General features: G+C 35.0%; 1 protein-coding gene across 2 annotated transcripts in view; it reads right to left on the bottom strand.

The window, feature by feature from the left end:
- LOC145716185 (uncharacterized) overlaps positions 1 to 5,527 on the bottom strand; it is a 112,053-nt gene extending 106,526 nt beyond the window's left edge. The window contains exon 1 of one of the 2 annotated variants that reach the window (XR_014138661.1): positions 4,802 to 5,527. Coding sequence is in view for 1 of the 2 variants with exons in the window: in XM_081798527.1 (XP_081654653.1) it covers positions 4,802 to 4,930 (129 nt within the window). In the remaining variant the exon portion in view is untranslated. The remainder of the gene's footprint in view (positions 1 to 4,801) is intronic. The other variant, XM_081798527.1, reaches the window with a different exon arrangement.
- Positions 5,528 to 22,874: the final 17,347 nt, after the last annotated feature.

Genomic DNA, 22,874 nt, shown 5'->3' on the forward strand with positions numbered 1-22,874 from the left:
CTGAAACTCAGTTTAGATGTGAAATCCAAATTCTCCAAGAATTCAACACTTCTAATCTCCGTTCCCATCCTGATTTACCATTCTTATTCCTGGTTTCTGCCTGAAATGTACTCCAGGAACTCTAGCCATATACTTACTTGCCCATGATCATAATTTTTTTATACCATTGTTTCTTACCAAATACCCTTCCTTCTTAACTATCCATGTTAAAATCCTACCCAAAATTCATGGGCGTGAACAATACTAGTTTCTCAGTGTTTATAGATTTCCTATTTGCAAATTTTCCTATCCACTCTAATGTATTCATGACCCCCAAGTCACTCTCACTGTCATTTGCAGATAGGTGGAATAGGGAAAAATTTCCCACTATCTCCCAAAGGCAGTGTTCCTAGCTGAGGTAGAACAAAGGTGGTGTTCTGCCTTCTTATTTCAGCTCTCCTGCTATAAACAGAGTCCTTTTTATAGTCTACTTAGTACCAGGCTTTTCACATTTTTTGTGCTTTTTGTTGGCGACTTTACTATTTAAAATGGCCCCCAGGTGTAGTGCTGAGGTGCGGTCTGCTGTTCCTAAATGCAAGGAGGCTGGGATGGGACTTATAGAAAAATATGTTATATAAGCTTTGTTCAGGCACGAGTTATATGCTGTTGACTATGAATTCAATGTTGATGAATCAATATATAAAATAATGTCCTTTTACTTAAAAAAAAAAGATTTATTTTTAGAGGGAGGAGGGACAAAGGGAGAGGGAGAGAAACTCAAGCAGACTCCTCACTGAGCACAGAGGCGGCACAGCTCAATCTCATAACCCTGAGATCATGACGTGAGCCAAAATCAAGAGCTGGAGGCTTAACTGACTGAGCCCCATATTAAATAAGGTGTTTTTAAAAGGAAATACACATAAAATAAGATTATGTATTGGTTGGTTGACAAAAATGCCATGATTAGATGTTTAAAGTAAACTAACCCAGTTTTCTCCTAGAAGCAGTGTTTTAATATTTGCAAATTCATTGCTCATGGTGACTCTATAGAGCTAAACAAGAATAACTAAACAAGAATAATGTGGATTTACTGTACTCCCCTGTCTAGGAAGTTTCCTCCGATCTCTCTTCCTTCCAGTTTCCTGTTTTAATTTCCTATAACCCTTTTCTGTAATTCCTTCCCCTCTTCTTACTAAGACATGCTTAAATATTCAGGGTGAACAATAGAAATATCTCTTAACAGAACAAATTCAAAGATGAAAGGCAAGCCAAGAATAAGTGCGTAGCCAAAGTCAGTAAGCCAGAAAAAGAAGAATAAGTACTGTGTCAAACCATGGAGGCATGATGGAAGATTGAAAATAAATCTGTGGCCAGAATTAAGGAAAGCTCAGAGCAAATAGCAAATGAGGATTCTAGAAAAAAACCTCCAGTTGGTGGTGTTGTGTATGACCAGCTTTTATGTACTCACTATAAAATGGTTTTGAGGAAGAGTGACTGCACGTAAAGTGCCAGAAATTAGGCAGACACCTGCCACCACTTTGTGCCTTCTATTATGATTCTTTATGGCCATGTCATAATCTAACCAGACAGTAAGCTCAGGATCTGAGTACAATTCATTTGTGTTAATGTCTAACAATCTCCCACACATAATCATTATAAATATTTCTTGAATAAGTGCATGCAAAAATAGATCCTACTGTATCCTCCATTAATGTAAACACTGCAACTTTACTTAATAATAATCTGATTTTCAGGGTGAACTTTGTATTGCTTAAGTGTCAGTCACATAGCTCATGATTATTTTTCTTTTAATTTTTGAAAGACTAGACAAATTCCTTGTGTAACCTAATATAAATCAAGTGTAATACCACCAGTATGAGTATTAAATAAATTGCAGTTGGTGTGCTATCAGTGTTACAGGATTTTTGCAAGAAGTTTAGTAAATATAAAATGTATTATTATTGTTAGTAGATAATACTTTTTACAGAAATCATGAGTTTAAAGTTTATGAAATGGACTTCAAATAACTAACGTGTTCATAAGGAAACGACGCTCTGTTGGCCAATGCCATTACTTTATATTCATACCTATCACATTTTCTCAAAAGTATTTTTGGCTTTAGAGAATATAAAATACTAGGTATAGATTGAATTTTAGCCCAAAGGTGATCAATACTAAGAAGATTATTACCTTAGTTCTTAGTCATTGTACATGTCTCGTGTAATAAAATGGTAACTTAGCATTAGTCTAAGTCTGTTCTTCATAAATTTTTTCTAAAATTATAAAAGACCTTTCTTATATGTTTGGGCCAATATATTATTTATTATCTCAGACATTTCCTAGGGGAAAGGATGCCAAATTGATTTGAAAACAATAATTCTCATAGAAATATATGGAATTGGCATAGTCAAATACTCCTTTCTTATTCATTCTTACTTTGAATAATTAACTCCAGTAAAAAAGCTGTTATGAAACTCCATCTGCTTATTTTAGTTCTAATCATATTTATGGAAACTAAAAGTTGAAAATTAGCCATCTTACAAATCAATATCTTTATATCTAGCCATCATTTTCTTGGTCTAAATGATAAGGTTTTCCACAGTAGAAAAGCTATAAGCCATGCTCAAAAAAGCTCTTTTCTAGCATTCTTCTGGTTTCAAAAATTATGATTGGATCTTTTTTTCAATTCCAACTTCAATGGGCCCTTTACATTAAATTGCTGCACTCAGTAGCATAGAAAGAAAAAGCTTCATCAAGGAGATCTTTTGATGTTCATTCCCTGAAAAACTACATTGTGTCTTATTGCTACTTAGATTTGCTGAGGAACTAAATGGATTGTAAGGTGATGATCTGGAGAGATAACAGAACTAAAAATAGTTCTTTCCCATTATAGAATAGCAGAACATGAATTTATTTGGCATTTCTACCAAGGCAAATTATATGTGGTTTTACTTCTAGCAGCCATACATGTTTTTGCAATTTTAATCATATTCTGCTTCACTGTGCAGTATTGTCAAATGTTTCACTGAATCATGATCTGTAATTCTGAGAATGAATCAAAATGTTCTATGAAAAGGCCTCTGTTCATTGAAAAGCACAGATATTGTTAAATAAATTAGAGTACTTCATCAAATCATTTGATTTTAGAGATCCAAAACTCATTGAATAAATTAGGGTACTTCATCAAATCATTTGATTTTAGAGACCCAAAACTCATTTTATGACAGATTCAACTATCATTGCTCCTAACTCTCTTTCTCTCTCTCTCTCTCTCTTTCTCTCTCTTTCTCTCTCTCTCTCTTTCTCTCTCTCTTTCTCTCTCTCTCTCTCTCTCTCACACACACACACACACACACACACACACACACACACAGGCTCATTGTTCTTAATCTCTCTTTAATGATTCCAGCGATAAGTTTTTGTGGAACATGGAGGGAACAATGATTTGCCTGCCTTTCCCCCCATTTCCCACCTAAGAACCTAGAAGTAAGAGTAACATAGCTGACTTTTGAGGAATGAACAACAAATTTTTAACTCATCATAATGGAAGACTCAAACCATGGAACCGTAACATGCACCTAACCCTAGATCAGTCTGTGATATGTTAAAAGATAGGGAACCAGAAAGCAACAGCAGGGTCGGCAAGATAAAACGGGATGGTGTAGATCAAGCATTGGCCACAGTGACACTGAGCCTGTGAGAACACAGTGAACTAGATCACAAGAAAGGAACTCCATGGGGAGAAAACGGGATATTTTATCAGGTTTTATTCTGGCCTTGATAAATAGCCCACAGTTCAACCCATTTACCTTTGCTTTAATTCTATGCTATTACGATTAAACTTCTCTGCTCAGTAAGGTAGATTCTCAGGCATCTTATAGAAAAAGCAGGAGAAATGTTGTGCTCTAGAAAATGGATGTGAGCAGCCTAGTGAATAGAAAGCTTTCGTCCCCATTATAAATTAATCAAGACACCAGTGGGTATTAATTCTACACTGGCATCAGGTGAATATAATTATTATTGGTTTGTCTCCCTAATAACCAAATTATTCCTAGCCATATTGATAAAAGTTCTATTTCCTATTTATAAGGATGAAGACCTCACATTAAACCTTGGTAAATTTAGCACAATAATGCCATTCTTTGAGGTCTACCTACTTAGATAAATCATAGCATAGCTACATGACTGTCTGCCAGATATTAATAACAAAAATAATATCTAATAGTAAATTATAGGGACGCCTGGGTGGCTCAGTCAGTTAAGCGTCTGCCTTCAGCTTGGGTCATGATCCCAGGGTCCTGGAATCGAGTCCCGCACTGGGCTCCTTGCTCAGTGGGGAGCCTGCTTCTCCCTCTGCCTGCCATTCCCCATGCTTGTGCATGTTCTCTCTCTCTCTCTCTGACAAATAAATAAAATCTTAAAAAAATAATAGTAAATTATACAAGTTATTTCATAACATATGCAATAATTTTAGTTATTTTCTTTACATTAACATGAGAAAACTGCTCTTAGTTTTAACTCTACGACCTTCCAATATTAGATATGTTTAACCTACAAATAGGCAATTTCACATGATTTAAGTTAAAACTTAGCGCCATTTAATTAGTCTCACTCAACATGTTTTGCAACAATATATCTTTTGTTTGTTCCTTAAACTTCCCTGCTCTACTTACTTGTCCTTCTTTTCAGTTTATATCAAAGAGATCATTTTACACTTGTGGTGCCCGGGCCTTGTTTGCTCTAAGCTGCATTTCCTCCCTAATTCACTCTGGTGGCAAAGAAATGATTTCTGGACCCTAATTTCCCCAGGCTCTCTTCTCACCTGGTTGCCTGATGCGTTTTCCAGTGGGAGGCACTGGTGGAAGGGTGGACGAGCAAGAAGGAAGAAACTAGAGCCCTTCTTCGTCTCCTCTGTCTCTATGTTTTGGGGTGTCTCTGGCAGCAGCTCCATCTCCTCCTGTGCCCACTGGACAGGCTTGCTCTATTTCTAGCTTCCATGGGATGACTTCAGCCTGGAATCAGTAACACCTCTGCTTCTCCATGGCCTTCCCGTTTAGCGGTATAAAAACGATTAAAGGAAACCTCACTTAAAATGAAAACAGGAAGCCCTGACGGGGGTCCTGTCACACACTATCACTTACAGCTGTTCAGAACGTCCAACAGGAAGAAGTATATGGCACATTCCCCAACAGGAAGAAGCTTAAAGCTTCTCACTGAAGCACTCACTCAGCCAATGAGAAGCCAACACCACCCTGAACGCTCATTCTACCCCAGTGAACTTTCATTCTAAACAGCCCCTGTCAACTCCCCTGTTTTCTCTATAAAAGAATGTTCCTCTCCTAAGTTTTTCAGACTTACCTATGGTTTACCAGAGTTTGCTTGTCCGGAATTGCAATTCCTCTGCTATTCCCACTGTCTCAGAATCCCTATGCGGATGCTCTGCTGGTTCATCACCTGCATAATTCTCTGCTTTGTATTTTTTCTGTTGGAAACCTTTGAAGTGATTTCTCTTTTCTTCACTAGACCCTGACTGATAAGATACCTAAAGAATACAAACTGATAGATTTGAATCCCATTTTATGCTCATCACCAAATCCACAAAATAGGAGTCTGAACTCATCTTCTTCTCTTTTCCTACTAAAATAAATTGCCCACCTATCAAGGCAAACTCCTCCACACACCCTTGGTATCCTGTCTCCTCTGCTTTTCTCAATTTCTTATTTCTAGTTTAAAATTAATTATGCATACAGTTCATAAATGTAATCAGTTTCTAGTAGAATCATTTCTCGAAAAGCCCTTCCTTGGCTGCACACTCCTATTGAGCAACTGCCTCAATTTCTCATTCTTTTCCCAGCAAATCTAACCAAAAAGTTGTCTAAACTGATTTTGTCTACTTCCTTCACTTATCAGTCTATTTCATACTGATGTCCATCCTTATCACTCTACTTGAAGCCTGGTGTCAAGCTGGATCAACCTTTATTTTTTTTTTAAGTTTTTAATTAATTAAGCTCCAAGTTGGATCAACCTTTATTTTTTTTTTAGTTTATTAATTTATTTTTATAACCTCCAAGTTGGATCAACCTTTGAGGAAAAGTGAACACTTTTTTGTCCTCATTTTAACTGCCTGCACAGTAGCTATTAACAAATAGCCAGTCTCTCTTTCCTGAAGGCTTTGGTCCCTCGCAGACTCTCAGATTCCATACTCTTCTGAGTTTCTTGTTTGCTTGCTTACTGATCTCATTATCTCTGTTTCATTTGCCACCTCTAGCTCCTCGATTTAACCTCAAAGTTCAGGATTTCCTAAAGGCTTAGAACAGGTTCCCTAAACCTCTCTGACCTCATCTTCTCATTCGGGGATTAAATCTCTTTTTAAGGTTTTAAGAGTCATCTCTATAGTGATGGCTCTGAAAATTTTAACTCAGTTAAGTCCACTGGTCTGAGACTCATATCCAATTCCTGATTGAAATCTCTACTTAGATATCTCATGGACATCTTACATTTAACCTGTAACAATTTAAATTTCCATGTTCCCAGTCTTACCCTGTCTTACTTGTTTCATAAAATAAGATCAATATAAACCTAGTAGGCCTAACCAGAATTTTAGGAGACTTATTTGAGACCCTTCTAATTTCGATGCATTAGCCATAAAAGTAACATTTATGAAATGTGTATAATGTGCTATGCATCATAATAGATTCATTATAAACATTATTTAGTTCTCATAACCTACAAATGAGGTATATACTATTACTTATTCCCTTTTAATGGATGAAGAAATTATAGCAGAGAAAGCATAGATGATGTACCAAAAGACACGTAGCTAGTAAGTGATATAGCCAGGATTTTAGGACAGACCATTCAGTTTTAGAACTCATGTTTATAAATACTACACTACATCTCAAATTATAATAAAGCCATAGTTAACACATTCATAGCACTTATTATGGCATAGTTGTGCTTTAGGTATATTAAATCATTTATGAGGAGCATACTGTTGTTATGCCTATTTTGTAGACCAGGAAATAGAGAGGTTAAATAATTTTCCCAAAGCCAGTAAAGTATAGAAACAGAATTTAAAACTGGCTACTCTGGCTCCAGAGTCTGTTCTCTTAATTACCATGATATATGTCATCTTAATCATCTTGTGGCTTTTACCTGCAAAATAAATTTTTATGTTTTTTCATGGCTGAGGAACAAAACCATGTTAAGATTCTTAGGAAGGAAGCCAAAATGCATGACTTGTTAGGGATCTGAGATGACAATCAATATTTTAACTTGGATGAACTCAGGCTACAGAGTGCACAGGAACGTTTAGGATTGTTGTTAACGTGTTTGGATCTAGCCAATTGACAAACATAGGCCTTACCATGGGAAAATCCATCACTAATTCTTCCAACAGGCCAGCTAAACATTACAGTTAGGCCGGAAGCAAGCAGAATGTCTCTTTTAACCATTATGAGAATGTGGTATGGATATGGCAGACAGGAATACCCATAATTTGTAGCCTTATTTTATAAGAACGAGGGAGGTTAAAGGAGGCATCTATATTGTTAAATTAATTTGCAATTGCTCTGAGACTAACACCTCGGTCTTCTGATTCATACTCAAATGATCGTATTATGTCATGTAGACTTTCCTGTGGTCCTTTACTGGGATTTTTATAATAAGCCAAGAAATAAGGCAGTAGGTTTGAAAGCAACAAAAATACATGAAAAATAGGGGCGCCTGGGTGGCTCAGTCGGTTAAGTGTCTGACTTTGGCTCAGGTCATGATTCCAGGGTCCTGGGATCGAGTCCCGTATCAGGCTCCTTGCTCAGAGGGAAGCTTCCTTCTTCCTCTCTCTCTGCCTGCTGTTCCCCCTGCTTGTGCTCTCTCTCTATCAAATAAAATCTTAAAAAAATAATGATTTAGGAGTTTAGTATTTAAAAATATATATACATATATAAAAAATCAATGCAGGTGTCAAGAAACAAGGGAATTGATATCTGGTGAACATCCTACCAGGGAGGAAATATTAAAGGTTAATGTCAGTACTCACAGGTTTTGTGAGATATTCTTTCAAATAAGTTCATATAATTTGGGGGGAAGAGGAAAGAAGTAGTGACAGAATTAACTTTAAAAAATTCTATTTATGTCCCATTTAGCTGAAATGTTTTAACCCAGGATACTGATAAGAGCTACCAAGGATATTTCCACAATTACAAAAATACATAATATGTGGGACCAGCTCATTTACATATGATTTGAATATGTCATGAGAGAGATGATCAACAGAAGATTTTAAATAGAATTATCAATCATACTAGTACCTAATTACAAAATCAAGATTTAAGCAGAAAAACTTAAGTATCTTTGTACATAGACCCCATTTTGTAACCAGCTAAAGTTTAGCAAAAGGTACATATGTTCTCCAAGTTTAATTTTTACATTGCCATATATTGTGAATGTTAAAAGAGTAAAGTTCTTGGCGCCAGAATTAGATGTAGCTGCCCTATGCAAAGACCGATGGTATTGGAGTTGTCATGGCTCTCCAGAGAACAACTTAATGAATGCTTTGTTATCATTATCATCCTATTTCCTCAAAAATAATGAGGAGAGTGCTGTTGCAGGACAAGAATCATTTATCCAAAACTGTTGGAACAAAACATAGAAAGACAAATACTGCATGGTATCACTTATATGAGGAATCTAAAACAAACAAACAAACAAAAAACTGATTTCATAGAAAAAGAGAATTGAATGGTGGTTGCCAAGGGCTGGGGGGAGAAGGAAATAGGAAGATGTAAGTCAAAGGATACCAGTTTTCAATTATAAGACGAATAAGTTCTAGAGCACCTGGTGGCCCAGTAAGCTGAGCCTCCAACTCAGTTTTGGCTCAAGTCGTGATCTTGGGGTGTGGGATTAAGCCCTGTGGGGCTCTTGGCTCAGCATGGAGTTGGCTTGAGATTCTCTCTTCCTTCTCTCTCTGCCCCTACCCACCTTGTGCACACGCCTGCTTTTTCTCTCTAAAAATAAATAAATAAATCTTAAAAAAAAAGATGAATAAGTTCTGAGGATCTAGTGTGTGGCATAGCATGATGAAGATAGTTAATAATACAGAAATTCACTGAGAGTAAATCTTAAGTGTTCTCACCACACACACACAAAGAGGTACCTATGTGAGATCATGGATGTGCTAATTATCTTGATCTTAGTAGCCATTCCACAAGGTGCATGTATATAAAATCATCATGTACATTTTACGTATATGCAATTATATTTGTCAATGATTTCTCAATAAAGTAGAGGAAAATAAAAGTCTTAAAAAATTATTGGGCCAGATGTTTTCCAAAATCATAACCTGTTATATTTGAGAAATGTAATGTGAAGCATATTTAAAGTATTACAAATATTACATAACTCTCCCCATGGGTTTTGGGTAGCACCCTGTAATCAATCATTGATGTTTATACTAAGGGGAAAAGGCAGATTATAAATAGTCTATTGTCAGATCAAGTCCAGTTTTGTCACAAAATAAGTTAAGGCCAGGTCAGATTTTGCCCTTCCAGAATACGTTTAAGGTTGTTCTTGGTTTTCTGAGATTTTGGATTTCAAAATTGCACATAAGGTTTGTGGTTTTAGCCAAGAGCATCATGGCGATTAAGAGCGACATCTAGTGGCGAATACATTGAGCTCCATTAAATAAATATTTGCTATTAATTGTAATGCTGGTAAAATGTTAATCAAGCAAATAATCAAGTATTTTGTGTCTTATAAAATACATAAGACATAAAATACATAAGGCATATAAAAATACACAAGAAATTTTCCCTACATTGAAGAATTCTTGTCTACTATTGTATGGAGTCAAGTACATATCCTGTCAATACAATATGATCAGTGTAATGGAAGAGGATCACAGAGAACAGACCTTAGGGGTAGTGGTCAAAGAAGACTTTCTTTGGTAAGGTTTTAAAAGAAGAAGAGGGATAAGATTGTTTCTGCAAAGAAAATGCACAGAGGAAAGCAAAAGCAAGAAACTGAAATTGGTACAGGTACTTATGTAAGATGCAGGGAAATGATTCATGATTCATTTCTAGTAGCATCCTGAATACCAAATGGTAAACATTTTGTTTATTTCTATTTTTTTGTATTCTATTTAGCTTAATTTCATTGCTTTTTTATTATCAACCTTAAATAGAAAATAAAATTAAAACCACATATTATGTCCTATAAGACAACCTCAGATTTTTTTGGATATAGAAAGCTATTATTTAGAAATAGGGGTGCCTGGGTGGCTCAGTCATTAAGCATCCGCCTTCAGCTCAGGTCATGATCCCAGGGTCCTGGGATCGAGCCCCTCATTGGGCTCCCTGCTCAGGGGGAAGCCTGCTTCTCCCTCTCCCACTCCCCCGGCTTGTGTTCCTGCTCTCACTATCTCTCTCTCTCTGTCAAATAAATAAATAAAATCTTTAAAAAAATGAAAAAAGAAAGCTATTATTTAGAAATAATAAAAATGATGTAAAGTTATATTTTAAATAATTATTTGCCACAAATAATATACACTTTAAAATATGGTTAGTAATCCAGGCACAAGGGTAAAATGGCCCTCACTAAAAGAGGTGGTCAGATCATTGTGTCATAATAAATTACCATTAAGCTAATTACACTACTGATAAAGTACTATACATTCTTATTTCATAATTTCTCATAAGAGAAACTAAACCTCTTTTTTTTTTCCATTTTATTTCCTACCACTTTTATTGAAACACATTTTACCCTCAATTATTTTGAGATGTTATGATATTTGGACATTTTGGCCTATAGTTCCCAAATTATAGCTTTATTTTCCATTTTTAATGTAATTGGAATATTCCTTTTTCTATTTGATTGATAATCTCTCAGGTCATTGCTCATGGAAACTTGGTTCCTTTAACTAGGCATCTATGTGGCTTAAACCAGAACGACTCAGAATCATTGCAATTCAATGGACCCTTATAAAGATAGAAAATTAATTGTCCACACTACCTGTACGCAGACATTCACACATACACATTCACAAATGCAACTTTAGTTTGATCAAATAATATTCACACTTACTAGATACATTACAGTTTGATATTTGGGAATCTATTTTTCCTTTTTGGTTTTCTTTCTTTTATTTTTACTTGGTTGCTTAATGCAAGTCACTATTCTCTCTGTTGATTTCATGATCCACTAATAAATATTGATTGCGAAAATATTGCTCCAGAAGAAATGTTAATTTGCTTGAAAAGAATATATATACACATAAAATATTTGAATAATAAAATGATATATAGAAAATTATGGTTTGGGGTTCAAAAGAGAGAGGTCAGAAAATGATTTTATTGGAGAAAATAAGTCTTGATGTTAGCCTTGACAGATGGCTGAAAATTGGATGTACAGAGTGGGGTAGCATTGCATGAAGGATCCACCTCTTCTCAGTGAAGAATCAGCTGGGTTGAATTGGTATGTTTAGAGGACCAAAAGCAGATCAGTCTAGATAAGTGTGAAGAAATCTAGCAGGACTGGATATAGCTGATGACAACTATTCTTTTCGATTGCTTTTCTAGTGATTGGGATTTTGAAACATACATTACTTTATCTTCGCATCCACCCTGTGTGGTAGGTGTTCTTGGCCTCATTTTATATAGAGGAGGAATAAGACATTTAGAGGTTAAGTAACTTGAACTCAGACCTAGTAAATGATAGACTGCTATTTAAGGTCATTCTCTGATCCTAATGTCTATAATCCTAACTACTGAAATAAAGGCAGATTAATTAGGAAAAATGAGCTAATTTGTAGAATATCTAAAATTCTGAGATGAATAGTTTAGATTTTTATTTTATAGTTAGTTGGGGATTATTAATAACATTTAATTACAGAGTGATATAAAAATATTTTTAAAATATGCATTGCCAGAATGATGAACTCAGGTATGAGTCTAATGTTATTAAAGCATTATTAGATATCCTAGAGTTAATATGATAAGAATTAGACTGTAGTTCCTAAGAAGTCATGGATGGGCAAAGCATTATTAAGAGCCTCACCAAACCAGAATGGCTATAGGAAGAAGGAAGTATTAGAGCTTTTTAGTCTTATTTAGGTCTAAAAACAGATGGCGGAGTCTGGGATTTGAAGACTTAAGTTTCTAGTTTCCACTTTTTGAAGTACAGTGTATCCATAGCCAAAACAAGAAAAAAGAGATTCAGACTTCCAGTTTTTGCATGAGATTTAAAATGGCAGCAAATTTAAAAGACAAAGGGGTTACTTATTAATATTAGTGAGATTATATTATTGGCCATATAGTAGGTTTTTAGTAAGTTCTTGAATGAATAAACAAGTTGATATTCAAGTATTTAATTTTATTTTTATGAATTAAAGTGATAGAGAAAATTCAAATATAGATAATTCAGTTCAATTAAAAATATATTTATCTATCTCTGGCCTAACTACAATTTGTATGTGTGTTTCACAAAATGTGAAATCAGTAAAAAGAAAGAATTGGAAAGAAGCATAAATCTTAAAACAAAAATTTCAAAGAGAAAAACAGATTTTGCTTGAACTTAATTCTTGGTTAGGAAGAATGAAGATACTCCAAAAGAGAAAAATAAATCAATTGCATCTCACTCTACTTATTGACAGACCATAAAAATCTTAATAAGATGAAGTCTTCCCAATGGTGAAAGGGTTCTTCCAAAATATGGACATTTTTATCTCTTGACAGAAGAATTTTGTGGATTTTTAGAATTTCAACTAACATGCTAGTTTGATCACTAGTTTTCTTGCCATCACTAATGATGAATCCAAGATGACATTGAAATTTGGAATTTGACTTATTAAATTTCCACTATGGATTCTTGGCAAACTTTTTACCTGGTGATATCAGGATATCAAATTATAAAATAATTTGACCAATAATTTCCTGAAAATTCAGGTCTAGATCACAAATATGTTTTGCTCTTATTTCTGCCATAGTCAAGTTAAACAGTGATTCTTTGAGTTGAAATATTACATCTTTTATTAGTGTATTTCCCCCATTTTCTATCTGTTGAAATTGTAATTATGCTTCAAGAGCCACTTTAACGACAGACATTGATGAAGCTCTTCTTGCAGACTTTTACCAGTTTTCCAAATGATCTCCTTTCCATATTCTTTTTCTACTCTATCCTCCTCAAAACCACTGTAATGTAGATATCTATGAGCTTTCAGAAATATCCAGTTAAAAGGCAAAAGAAGGAAGGAGCAGCCAGGGTAGTGGGATCTAAAAGGATTGATAAATAATCCAGGGAGGGAAGTCATTTCCTAAAGCACGTGATACCAAGAATGCCATGCACCTTGAATCAGCAAAGAATGTTAAGTTTAGTAGAAGAGTGGGAATCAGAGCCAGATGGCAAATAGATGAGAAATGTCTCTTCATTCCCACCATACTTCTTTAGTAGAGATCTTGCTCTTCCGTGTTCTATTATAGTTATCCGTTCATAGGTCTTTCTTCATGAGACTATAAGGCTTTATGAAAAGTCCACCTGTTGTTTACCTTTGTATCCCTAGTGTATGTCATAGTACAAATGTATTTCATTTATTTGATTTTATGTTAACTTCAGATCATCTCTATTATTTTGCTCAGAGACTCATGCACTTTGGCCCATTAATGACTCTCACACCCAAGAAGCTTGAATAAGGCTGCTGTGCATGGGAGAGGAAGAACAGGCTCTTCCGCACAGCCCAGAACCTCTAGCAATTCCATCAGAGGTCTCTGATTCCTTTTTCCATCACTGAAGCTATGTGCCTCATAGAAGTGCAGTACAATATCAAAGAATATTTTTATTACGTCTGCCACTACTCATTAGTTTTTTTTTTAATTATTTCATTTGTGGAACTGTCAAAACTACAAATTCACCCAGCATTTTAGGACCTTATCAACTATTCTTTCTAATTTCCACCTTGTGGTGAAAATATGCAATGCTGTTCAACTCTTCCATAACTGAGATAATCCTTTATGACAGTTTTAATTGAAAAATATAAGTTGGCTATCAGTATAATGAAGAAAGCAGTAAAATATTTTACAAAATATTTATTTTGGAGTTGGAGAAATAAAGCATAGTTATCCAAAGTGATGAGTTAAATAGAAGAAAAAAGGAAGCAAAGAAAATTCAAATTAGGCCAGACTAGGAGTGAAATAAGAGGAAAGGGTCTTGCCTGTTCCTTGAGTATATAATCTTTATAAAGTATGAGACAGGCCTTATGGATTTTTACTTCTCAAATGTTTTACAACAACTCAGAGAAGTTCTTAAAATATTTTCCCTGTGGGTGCCAAGATTTTCCTATACTTCCTTCACAAATGAGCTTCTTTGAAAAAGCTGATTAATAAGACAGAGATACAATTGTATTAGTCTTTTGATACCTCCTGTTTGTTTCTCATTTTCATGAAAAGTGGGATATGATTCACTCTCTAATCAGCTTCTCTGACATCCATTAATGTTCTGCATCACGTCGTCCCCTTGGCTCTTGGGTTATGGTTGTCCTTATGCTTTATATTTCTTCTGTTTTTTCCTTTAGGCAAGACTTCAGAGTAGCTGTAGCTTGTCACTTACCTTTTTATATTCTTTGTCAAGTGGAAATCATATAGCTTACATCTACCCTTTTCATTTTCTTTGGATTGGCATCTTTTCATCTACCCTTTTATCCTACTTTATATTGATTTTATAGCATCTTTTATCTTTGTTTCCCTTACAGCTTTTATTTTTGTTTTTATACACACAAGCATATAATGGGGCTCACTTTCCATCAATCTTGTGACAGTTCATTCAAAAATTCAACAAATCCTCTGATGACTTCTTGAACGTGGCTTTTATAAATCAACAAATCTTATATCTTCTGAATGTGACATTTGTGTCGTTTCCTTTTAGGTCCTGTGAATTTGCTTTCCATTGATTTTGTCACTTTTTAAAAAATATTTTAAAGAAATAGTCATTGTTTTACTGGTATTAGTCTATGTGCATTCAATTAATCTTTCCTAAATTCTTGTCCTTTTCTGCCATGTTCTTCTTAGGTTATAAAATACAAAAATACTCATGTAAAAATCATGGTGTTTCCTCCTCTAGTGAAAGATACATTAGACATGTTTGTGTCATAACATCATTAAAAAAATCTCTAAAATTACAATCTAAGGAAATTAGTTATTTAACTAATTTACATATAGACACATAATTCATTTTTATATAAAAAATATAGAAATTCATAAAAAGCAAATATGTACCCATACTATTAGCCCTTTTTAAAATTATGTGAAGGGGGCGCCTGGGTGGCTCAGTTGGTTAAGCGACTGCCTTCGGCTCAGGTCATGATCCTGGAGTCCCGGGATTGAGTCCCGCATCAGGCTCCCTGCTCGGCAGGGAGTCTGCTTCTCCCTCTGACCCTCCTCCCTCTCATGCTCTCTGTCTCTCATTCTCTCTCTCGCAAATAAATAAAATCTTAAAAAAAAAAAAAATTATGTGAGGAAATCTCTTCCTCTTGACTTTTCAGTGCCTTCTTGCAAGTTAACAACTCTAAAGAGTTGTACATCCCCATTTTCTCCCCTACTTATACAGATATAGCAATATGCATATCAATGTGTATATCTATTTTTACAAATCTCTCTATATACATATATGTGTACACGTTTTTATTACATATCAGTGTGCAACCTGCTTTGTTACTTTAAATCAGTTTAGTACATATGATACATTTCCTTTAAAAAGATGCATAACAATGAGGCACCTCGGTGGCTTCGTCAGTTAAGCATCCAACTCTTGGTTTCCACTCAGGTTGTGGTCTCCCGGTGGTGGGATCAAGCCCTTCCTCAGACTCTGATCTCAGGGTGGAGTCTGCTTCAGATTCTTTCTCCCTCTCCCTCTGCCCTTCCTCATTCACTCTCTTTCTCTCGCTCTTTCAAATGAATAAATAAAATCTTAAAAAAAAAGATGCATAACATTGATGATACTTTAGATCATTTCAAGTTTTGGTTAATACAAATAATACTGCAGTGAAATTCAGATATATATGTATGTATATATATGTATATATATATTATATACACACATACATATATATATACACACACACATACACACACCCCTACCTAAATAAATATGTATATACATATATTCATACCTATTATTTATGTGGATAGATGATTACAAGAAGAATTGTTGGGTCATGGATATGTATTTTTTTTTATACTTCTATTTTTATTTTCAGAGTTTTCTGATTTTACAAATAAATGATTTAAGTTTGCTTTTTTTATATTATTGTTTCCCAACTCCTTTCTTACTCTCTAAACTCTTAAAATAGACAAAGAAGTCTCACCAACTCTGTCCCCATATTGATTTGTGTTACCTCCTCTCTTTTTATAAGAATTTTAATATCATGCCATGCTTTATTGATTTTTGTGGCAATTGCCTTGGCATAGTCCCTGCGTATTAAAATTTAATCCCTGTCTCTTCTCACTTTCTATTACTGTTAATGTGATATTGTCAGTGAAGGCCATGCATAACCTCAGTTCATCTATCAGTCTCTGTACTCCTCTCCTTTCATGTTTATCCTTCATTTGTACTCTCACATATTTGCTCAAGAATGATTCTAATTCAGCTAAAAATTACATAAGCAGGCTTGTTTCTTTAGTTTCCTTCCTTTGTCTACACACAGACCACAATCATCCCCAGCAGCCTGTGTCCATGTTTGATCAGCCGTTTAGTGAAGAAGGCATTTGGAAAATGAGGATTATAATGAAACATTTCACTTTTACCTGCAGTAGCCATGATTACACTGGGCCTTTGTCCAAATCACTTCCCTGTTCTTGGTTTTTGGCAATAATAGGAAGGTAATGTCTGTGGAACAGAAATGAAACTATTGCTTTTCCTTAGTGCCCTTGAGCATTCAGCCCTATAAACCACTCAAATGGAGCTTAATGTCCGGATGTCCTGCTTAAGGAAAAAATAGCAACTGTGTATGAGGCTGGCTAAGATTCAGGTCAATATATAACATTCCTTTTTTCACTGCACATATGTCATTTCCCAGAAATTTTCTACTACTTTGGATTTTATATCTTATCAACAAACCAAACATGTTTCTCATAGGTTCATCCTGAACAATTTTAGTTCTAATGCTTGGGCAGCATGGATTCACTCTGTAAGTCTACATTTGTACTTTCTGGGTTATTATCTGTTTTTCTTAATACATGCATCATTTTTGCCCAAGTTGATAGGTAGAAGTACCCTCTACTTGGGCAAGGATACAAACAAGTTTCTGTCTCTCTCTTTTTTTTTAATCATGTGGATGTTACCTTACCTTGCACACCTGCCATTTAAAGCACATGACTCCCACTTTAATCAAGAACACAAAATATTTGAACTCCAGATGCCATAGAGAGATTAACTGTCTTATTTGATAATAGTAGGAGCCATCAATTCAGGTTAGGAGCCAAGTTTATTTTTGAGAGAGGTGAAATAAAATGCATGTCAAGCAACCATTCTTTCAATATTTCCAACTTTTGTGTTTATATAACTGTAACACTACATAGAAAGACTGCTCACTTACAATATCCTTCCATAAGTGGTAATTTAAATATTATAAAATAAAGAGGCAGTCATGTAAGAAAATATTTCTGCATCATTTACCAAATCTTATTTCTGTCTGACCTAAGGCACATTGCATTACCTTGTTAAGACATAAATTTCAGGGGTGCCTGGGTGACTCAGTCATTAGGTGTCTGCCTTCGGCTCAAGTCATGATCCCAGGGTCCTGGGGTAGAGTCCCACATGGGGCTCCCTGCTCGGCGGGAAGCCTGCTTCTCCCTCTCCCACTCCCCCTGCTTGTGTTCCCTCTCTAGCTGTGTCTCTCTGTCAAATAAATAAATAAAATCTTAAAAAAAAAATAAGACACAAATTTCTAGAGGTCAAATTATAGTCTTAGATGACATTTTTTTGACTTTTCTAACATTCATTTTCTATAATTCTATAAGGGAATATATTAAAGAAGTTCCATTCAGACTAAAAAATCAGGGGGAATATTGCCTCTTCTAAAGAATGGGGTGGGGCACCTGGATGGCTCAGTAGGTTAAGCAGATGAATTTTGACTTCACTCTGGTGGAGATCTCAGGGTCTTGAGATCCAGCCTCACTCTGGGGCTCTGCACTCAGCAAGTAGTCTGCTGGAGATTCTCTCCTTCTCTCTCTTCCTCTGCCCCTCATCCTGCTCATGCTCTCTCTTGCTCTCATTCTCACATACATACATATATAAATCTTTTAATTTTTTTAATATTTAAAAATATTTTATTTATTTATTTATTTGAGAGAGAGAGAGAGCACACACAGGGGGAGAAGGAGAAGCAGACTCCCTGCCGAGCAGACAGCCTGATGTGGGGCTCTATCCCAGGACCCCGAGACCATGACCTGAGCTAAAGCCAGACACTTAACAGACTGAGCCACCCACGTTCTCCTAAATAAATCTTTAGCAACAACAGAAAAAGTGTTTTTTTTAAATCAGAAAATGGATAGAAAATCACTCTTGTGCTTTCCCTCCTTGACTGCTAGAAAACTCAAATTTTATGTTTAGTTGTTATGGTTTTCTTATTCTAAGTTCCTGCCATGATACCTACCAACTCTGTAATTGTCTTAATTTTTATTTTTTGAAATGAATTTTGGCTACAGTATATGTATTTTACTCTAAGCTACTTCAAATCTTTTGAGACTTAGGTACGTTATAAATATGTAGAACACATTTTTACTTTGACCACCCAGCTATATTGCTTGATTTTTACATTTTGTTCTTGCAAATTTCTTACAAATTTTAAATGAAAATCATTTTGGTTATAAAAATTCTATATTTTCAATATACCAATTTTGGATGATTCAGAAAAGTACACAAAAGAAAATTAAAATTATTCACCATCTCTTTGTGAATTGTTTGGTTATAAGAAACCTAACTTTACTTAAACAAGCTAATGCCGTAAGGGGCACTAATTGGACACATGGAGGGACTTTTATGAAACCCACAGCTGAAAAAGACAGAAGAGACTTACAAAGGAAGAGTCAGGAGCTATAGAGATCTTGTTTCGCCTTTCCCACTTGCCAGCTTTATTTCCTTTCTGTGTAAATTTGTTCTTGCTGCTTTAGTATACAAGTAAATGTGTGTAGTAGAAAATGACTGGCCCAGTCTTATTTTTATCCTGAATTCCAGTTTCAAATTCCCAAGGACTGAGTTTTTAATTGGCTTAGCTTGGATTGGGTGCCTACTGGAAGACACATCTAAGAGCCTAGCTCTTGGGCACCTGGGTGGCTCAGCTGATTAGATGCCTGTCTTCGGCTCCGGTCATGATCCTGGAGTCCCAGGATCGAGTCCGGAGAGTCCCACTGGAGTCCCAGGATGGAGTCCCGCATCGTGTTCCCTGTTAAGCAGGGAGTCTGCTTCTCCCTCTGACCCTCTCCCCTCTCATGTTCTCTTTCTCTCTCAAACAAATAAATAAAATCTTAAAAAAGAAAAAAAAAAGCCTAGCTCTTCAATAACAGCTGTGGGTAATGAATAGTTTTCAAAGAAGAGGCTGTGGGAGATTCATCTTCCTCTAAAAGATGACCACAACTTCTATCTCCTTATTACATAAATCACCGTTTATGTATATTTTTGATAAATTTAGTTTTAGATTTTTCTAAGGTCATGAATATAAATAATATGTAAGGTCTGGATCCTATAATTTCCACTTAACTATAGCATAAACACTTCTTTTCTTATTATTAAAAACTTTTCAAAAACATTTTAGGCCATAAAGTTTTCTATTACTACCTAACAAATTACCATAAACATGGCAGCTTATAGCAACAGGAACTTATTGGCTGATAGTCCCATAAGTCAGATGCACAGGCAGATTCAACTGGATTCTCTGCTTAGGGTCTCAGCACGGCTGAAAGCAAGGTATTGGCTGTGCTGGGCTTTTTTTGGAGGTTCGGGGCAGAATCCTTCCAAGCTCATTTAGTATTTTGGTAGAGTTGAGTTCCATGCATTTGTGGGGGTATGGTTCCCATTTCCTTTTTTGCTGACAGCCAGGGGACCTCTTTCAGAGTCTTAAGGCCACCCCCATTTTTTCTTACTGTCCTGCTTAGGTGTCAAAGCCAGGGAGTTGAACCCCGTGTTCTTGGGATCTTTCTGACTCTTCTACTGTAGTAGAAAATAAAAGGCTCTAATTTTAAAAGATCTCATGTGATTAGATTAGGTTCACCTGTGTAATTTCCCTATTTTAAGGTTAATTTGGGCCCATAACATTGCATAATCATGGGAATAATATTTCATTATAATCAGTTTCCAGGGATTAGGTATGAAATCTTGAGGACACACCACAAAGAGAATATAAGTAGGTTTGTTTAAATAAACAAACAAAAAAACCTAGTCAGTTGCTTCAAAACCATTTATTATTTCTTTTGTTCCTAATGATTTGTAATTACATATTTACAAACTCTTAATTTATATAAATATTAACGGAATAAGTTGTATTTCCAAGCTATTTGTTCCATTATAGGCTTCTCATGCTTGTTGACATATTTTAGTTCCTTAGTAAATGTATCATCATAATATAATACCTAGAAAGGCAAATCTTCCTCAAAATTTATTTGCCAAGTTCATGTTGGCAATTTTCATTTTTCAAATTATCTTAGCTATATATGCTTATGTACCATGCTAGATGATTTTATGTATTTCTTTCCACAAAATCTTGACATTTGGTTGTCACTGTATTAAACTATCATTATATGTGGACAAACTTGAAATTCAATCCGGGAACATTAGTCAAGGTCCATACTTATCTTTCAAGGTAATTATAGAAAGCTCCTAATTTTTTACACATTATATTCTCAAAAATATATGCAAGGTCTTATATCTGTAAGTGGGCACTATACCCATAAGTTAAAAGAGAATTCTGAAAATCTCAAAGGAGAATCTCCAAACCTAAAATCTTATTATATAAAATTTTATATAAAAATTCTGTTTTGAGTTCAAAAACACCAAATTTCCTCAACACTAAAAATGATCACAGGATTATTTTAGAGAAGGGAACTTTTGAAAATGATACTACATTTTATCAAGGGAAAAATGCAAGAATTTTCAAAACAATGCTAATAGTTTAATTATAAACTTAGTTTTAACTATAAGATCTTATCCTATAATGAAGCTATAAAAATTAACACAGATTTGGTGTACACTCAACTACAATACAATATAAAACAATAGAAAAATAGATACAGAGATGTATCAGGATTAATAAAACAATCACTTCTAATCAGTGGGTAAAATCTATACTTTTGAATTAACAGTTTTCTGATGACTGACTAGCCATTTGAAATATTTAATGAATGAAGCTCTGTCTTTGCCTCACTGATTGCATCCAAATAAATCATGAATCAATCTATTTATTTATTCAACACATGTTTTTGAGCACTTACTTTTTGTCCAGGCTCTATTCTAGGCACTTGTGATACAGCAACAAAGATTTAGAGAAAAAATCATTAAAAGTAATAGAATAAAACATTGTAAGATCTTCATATACTTCAGGAGAGAGAAAAAAAAAACTTTCTATGGCTGACATGAATCCAAAAGCCAGGAAGAAAAGAAGAAGGAAAAGAAAAAAAAAACCACAAAACAGTACATTTAACTATACACATAGTTAATATTTGTGCTGGAAATGTTATAACATTTCATATCAGGAATGTAATAACACATTAAAAAACAGAATGACAAAAATGTTTCCAGCATTTATTGCAAAGCAGTAATTTCCTAAATACAAAAAAAAAATACTTTTAATTGAATATGAAGATTAACCAATAAAAATGCACACCACCACATGAAAGAAAGTCAGTTTCACTCATATTTAAATTAAGGCAAATTTCTAAAATGAGAGGCTGCTTTTGTCTGTTATACTGGCAAAGACTAAACAATACTGTATTAGTTTTCTGGTGCTGCTGTAGCAAATCATCACAAAGTGAGTAGCTTAAAACAACACGCATTTATGGTGTTACTGTGATGGAGGTTAGAAGTCTGAAATAAGTTTCATGAGTCTAAAGTGAAGGTCTTGGCAGAATTGTGTTCCTTTTGGAGCCTCTGGGAGGAATCCATTTCTAGAGGCGACCATATTCCTTGACCCATGGTCCCCAACCAGCATCTGTATCAGTCCAACCTCCTCCACCCTCATTCCATCTCCTTCTCTACTTCTTTCCCTCTTTCCCTTGGAAGGCCCCTTGTGATTGCATTGGACCCACGTAGATAATCTAAAACACTCATCTCAAGATCCTTACCTTGTTCACACCTGCAAAATCTTTTCTGCTACCTATCCTACTGTAACTGCAGGTTCTGGGGATTAGGATATGGGCATCTTTGGAGAGCCATCATCCTGCCCATCACACTAACACCCGAGATTGGGAGGAACCGGAAGGAAGAGATGCCATCTCTAACAGATCCTGTTCACAGCCTTCAAATTAAAATCTCGCATACTCTTTGACCCAATGGTAAATCATACATTCTCCTAGTTGTGAATCATACATCTATACTCTAGACAGTATTCAAAACGTATGTATAGGGAAGCTTAGTGAAGCATTGATTGTGCTAGCAAACACTTGTAAGAATCAAATATTTACTTATCGGGAATTGATTCGATAAATTATAGTGTATCCATATAATGGTTTCCTGCATTAGTATAAAAATATTCAGGTATATCTGTATGTCCTTGCATAGAAAAATGCTTACACTAAGAATTAGAGTTGCAAAAAAACAAGTTAAAGGATTCTATGATCTCATTAGTGTGAGAAGATCCTGTTTATTTTACATATTTTCCTAAGGAGCTAATTTTTTTGCGATGAGCAAGAATGACTTCTATT

Source organism: Leptonychotes weddellii, chromosome 1 (genome assembly GCF_054177405.1).
Source record: "Leptonychotes weddellii isolate Sample4059 chromosome 1, ASM5417740v2, whole genome shotgun sequence".
Taxonomy (NCBI): Eukaryota; Metazoa; Chordata; class Mammalia; order Carnivora; family Phocidae; genus Leptonychotes; species Leptonychotes weddellii.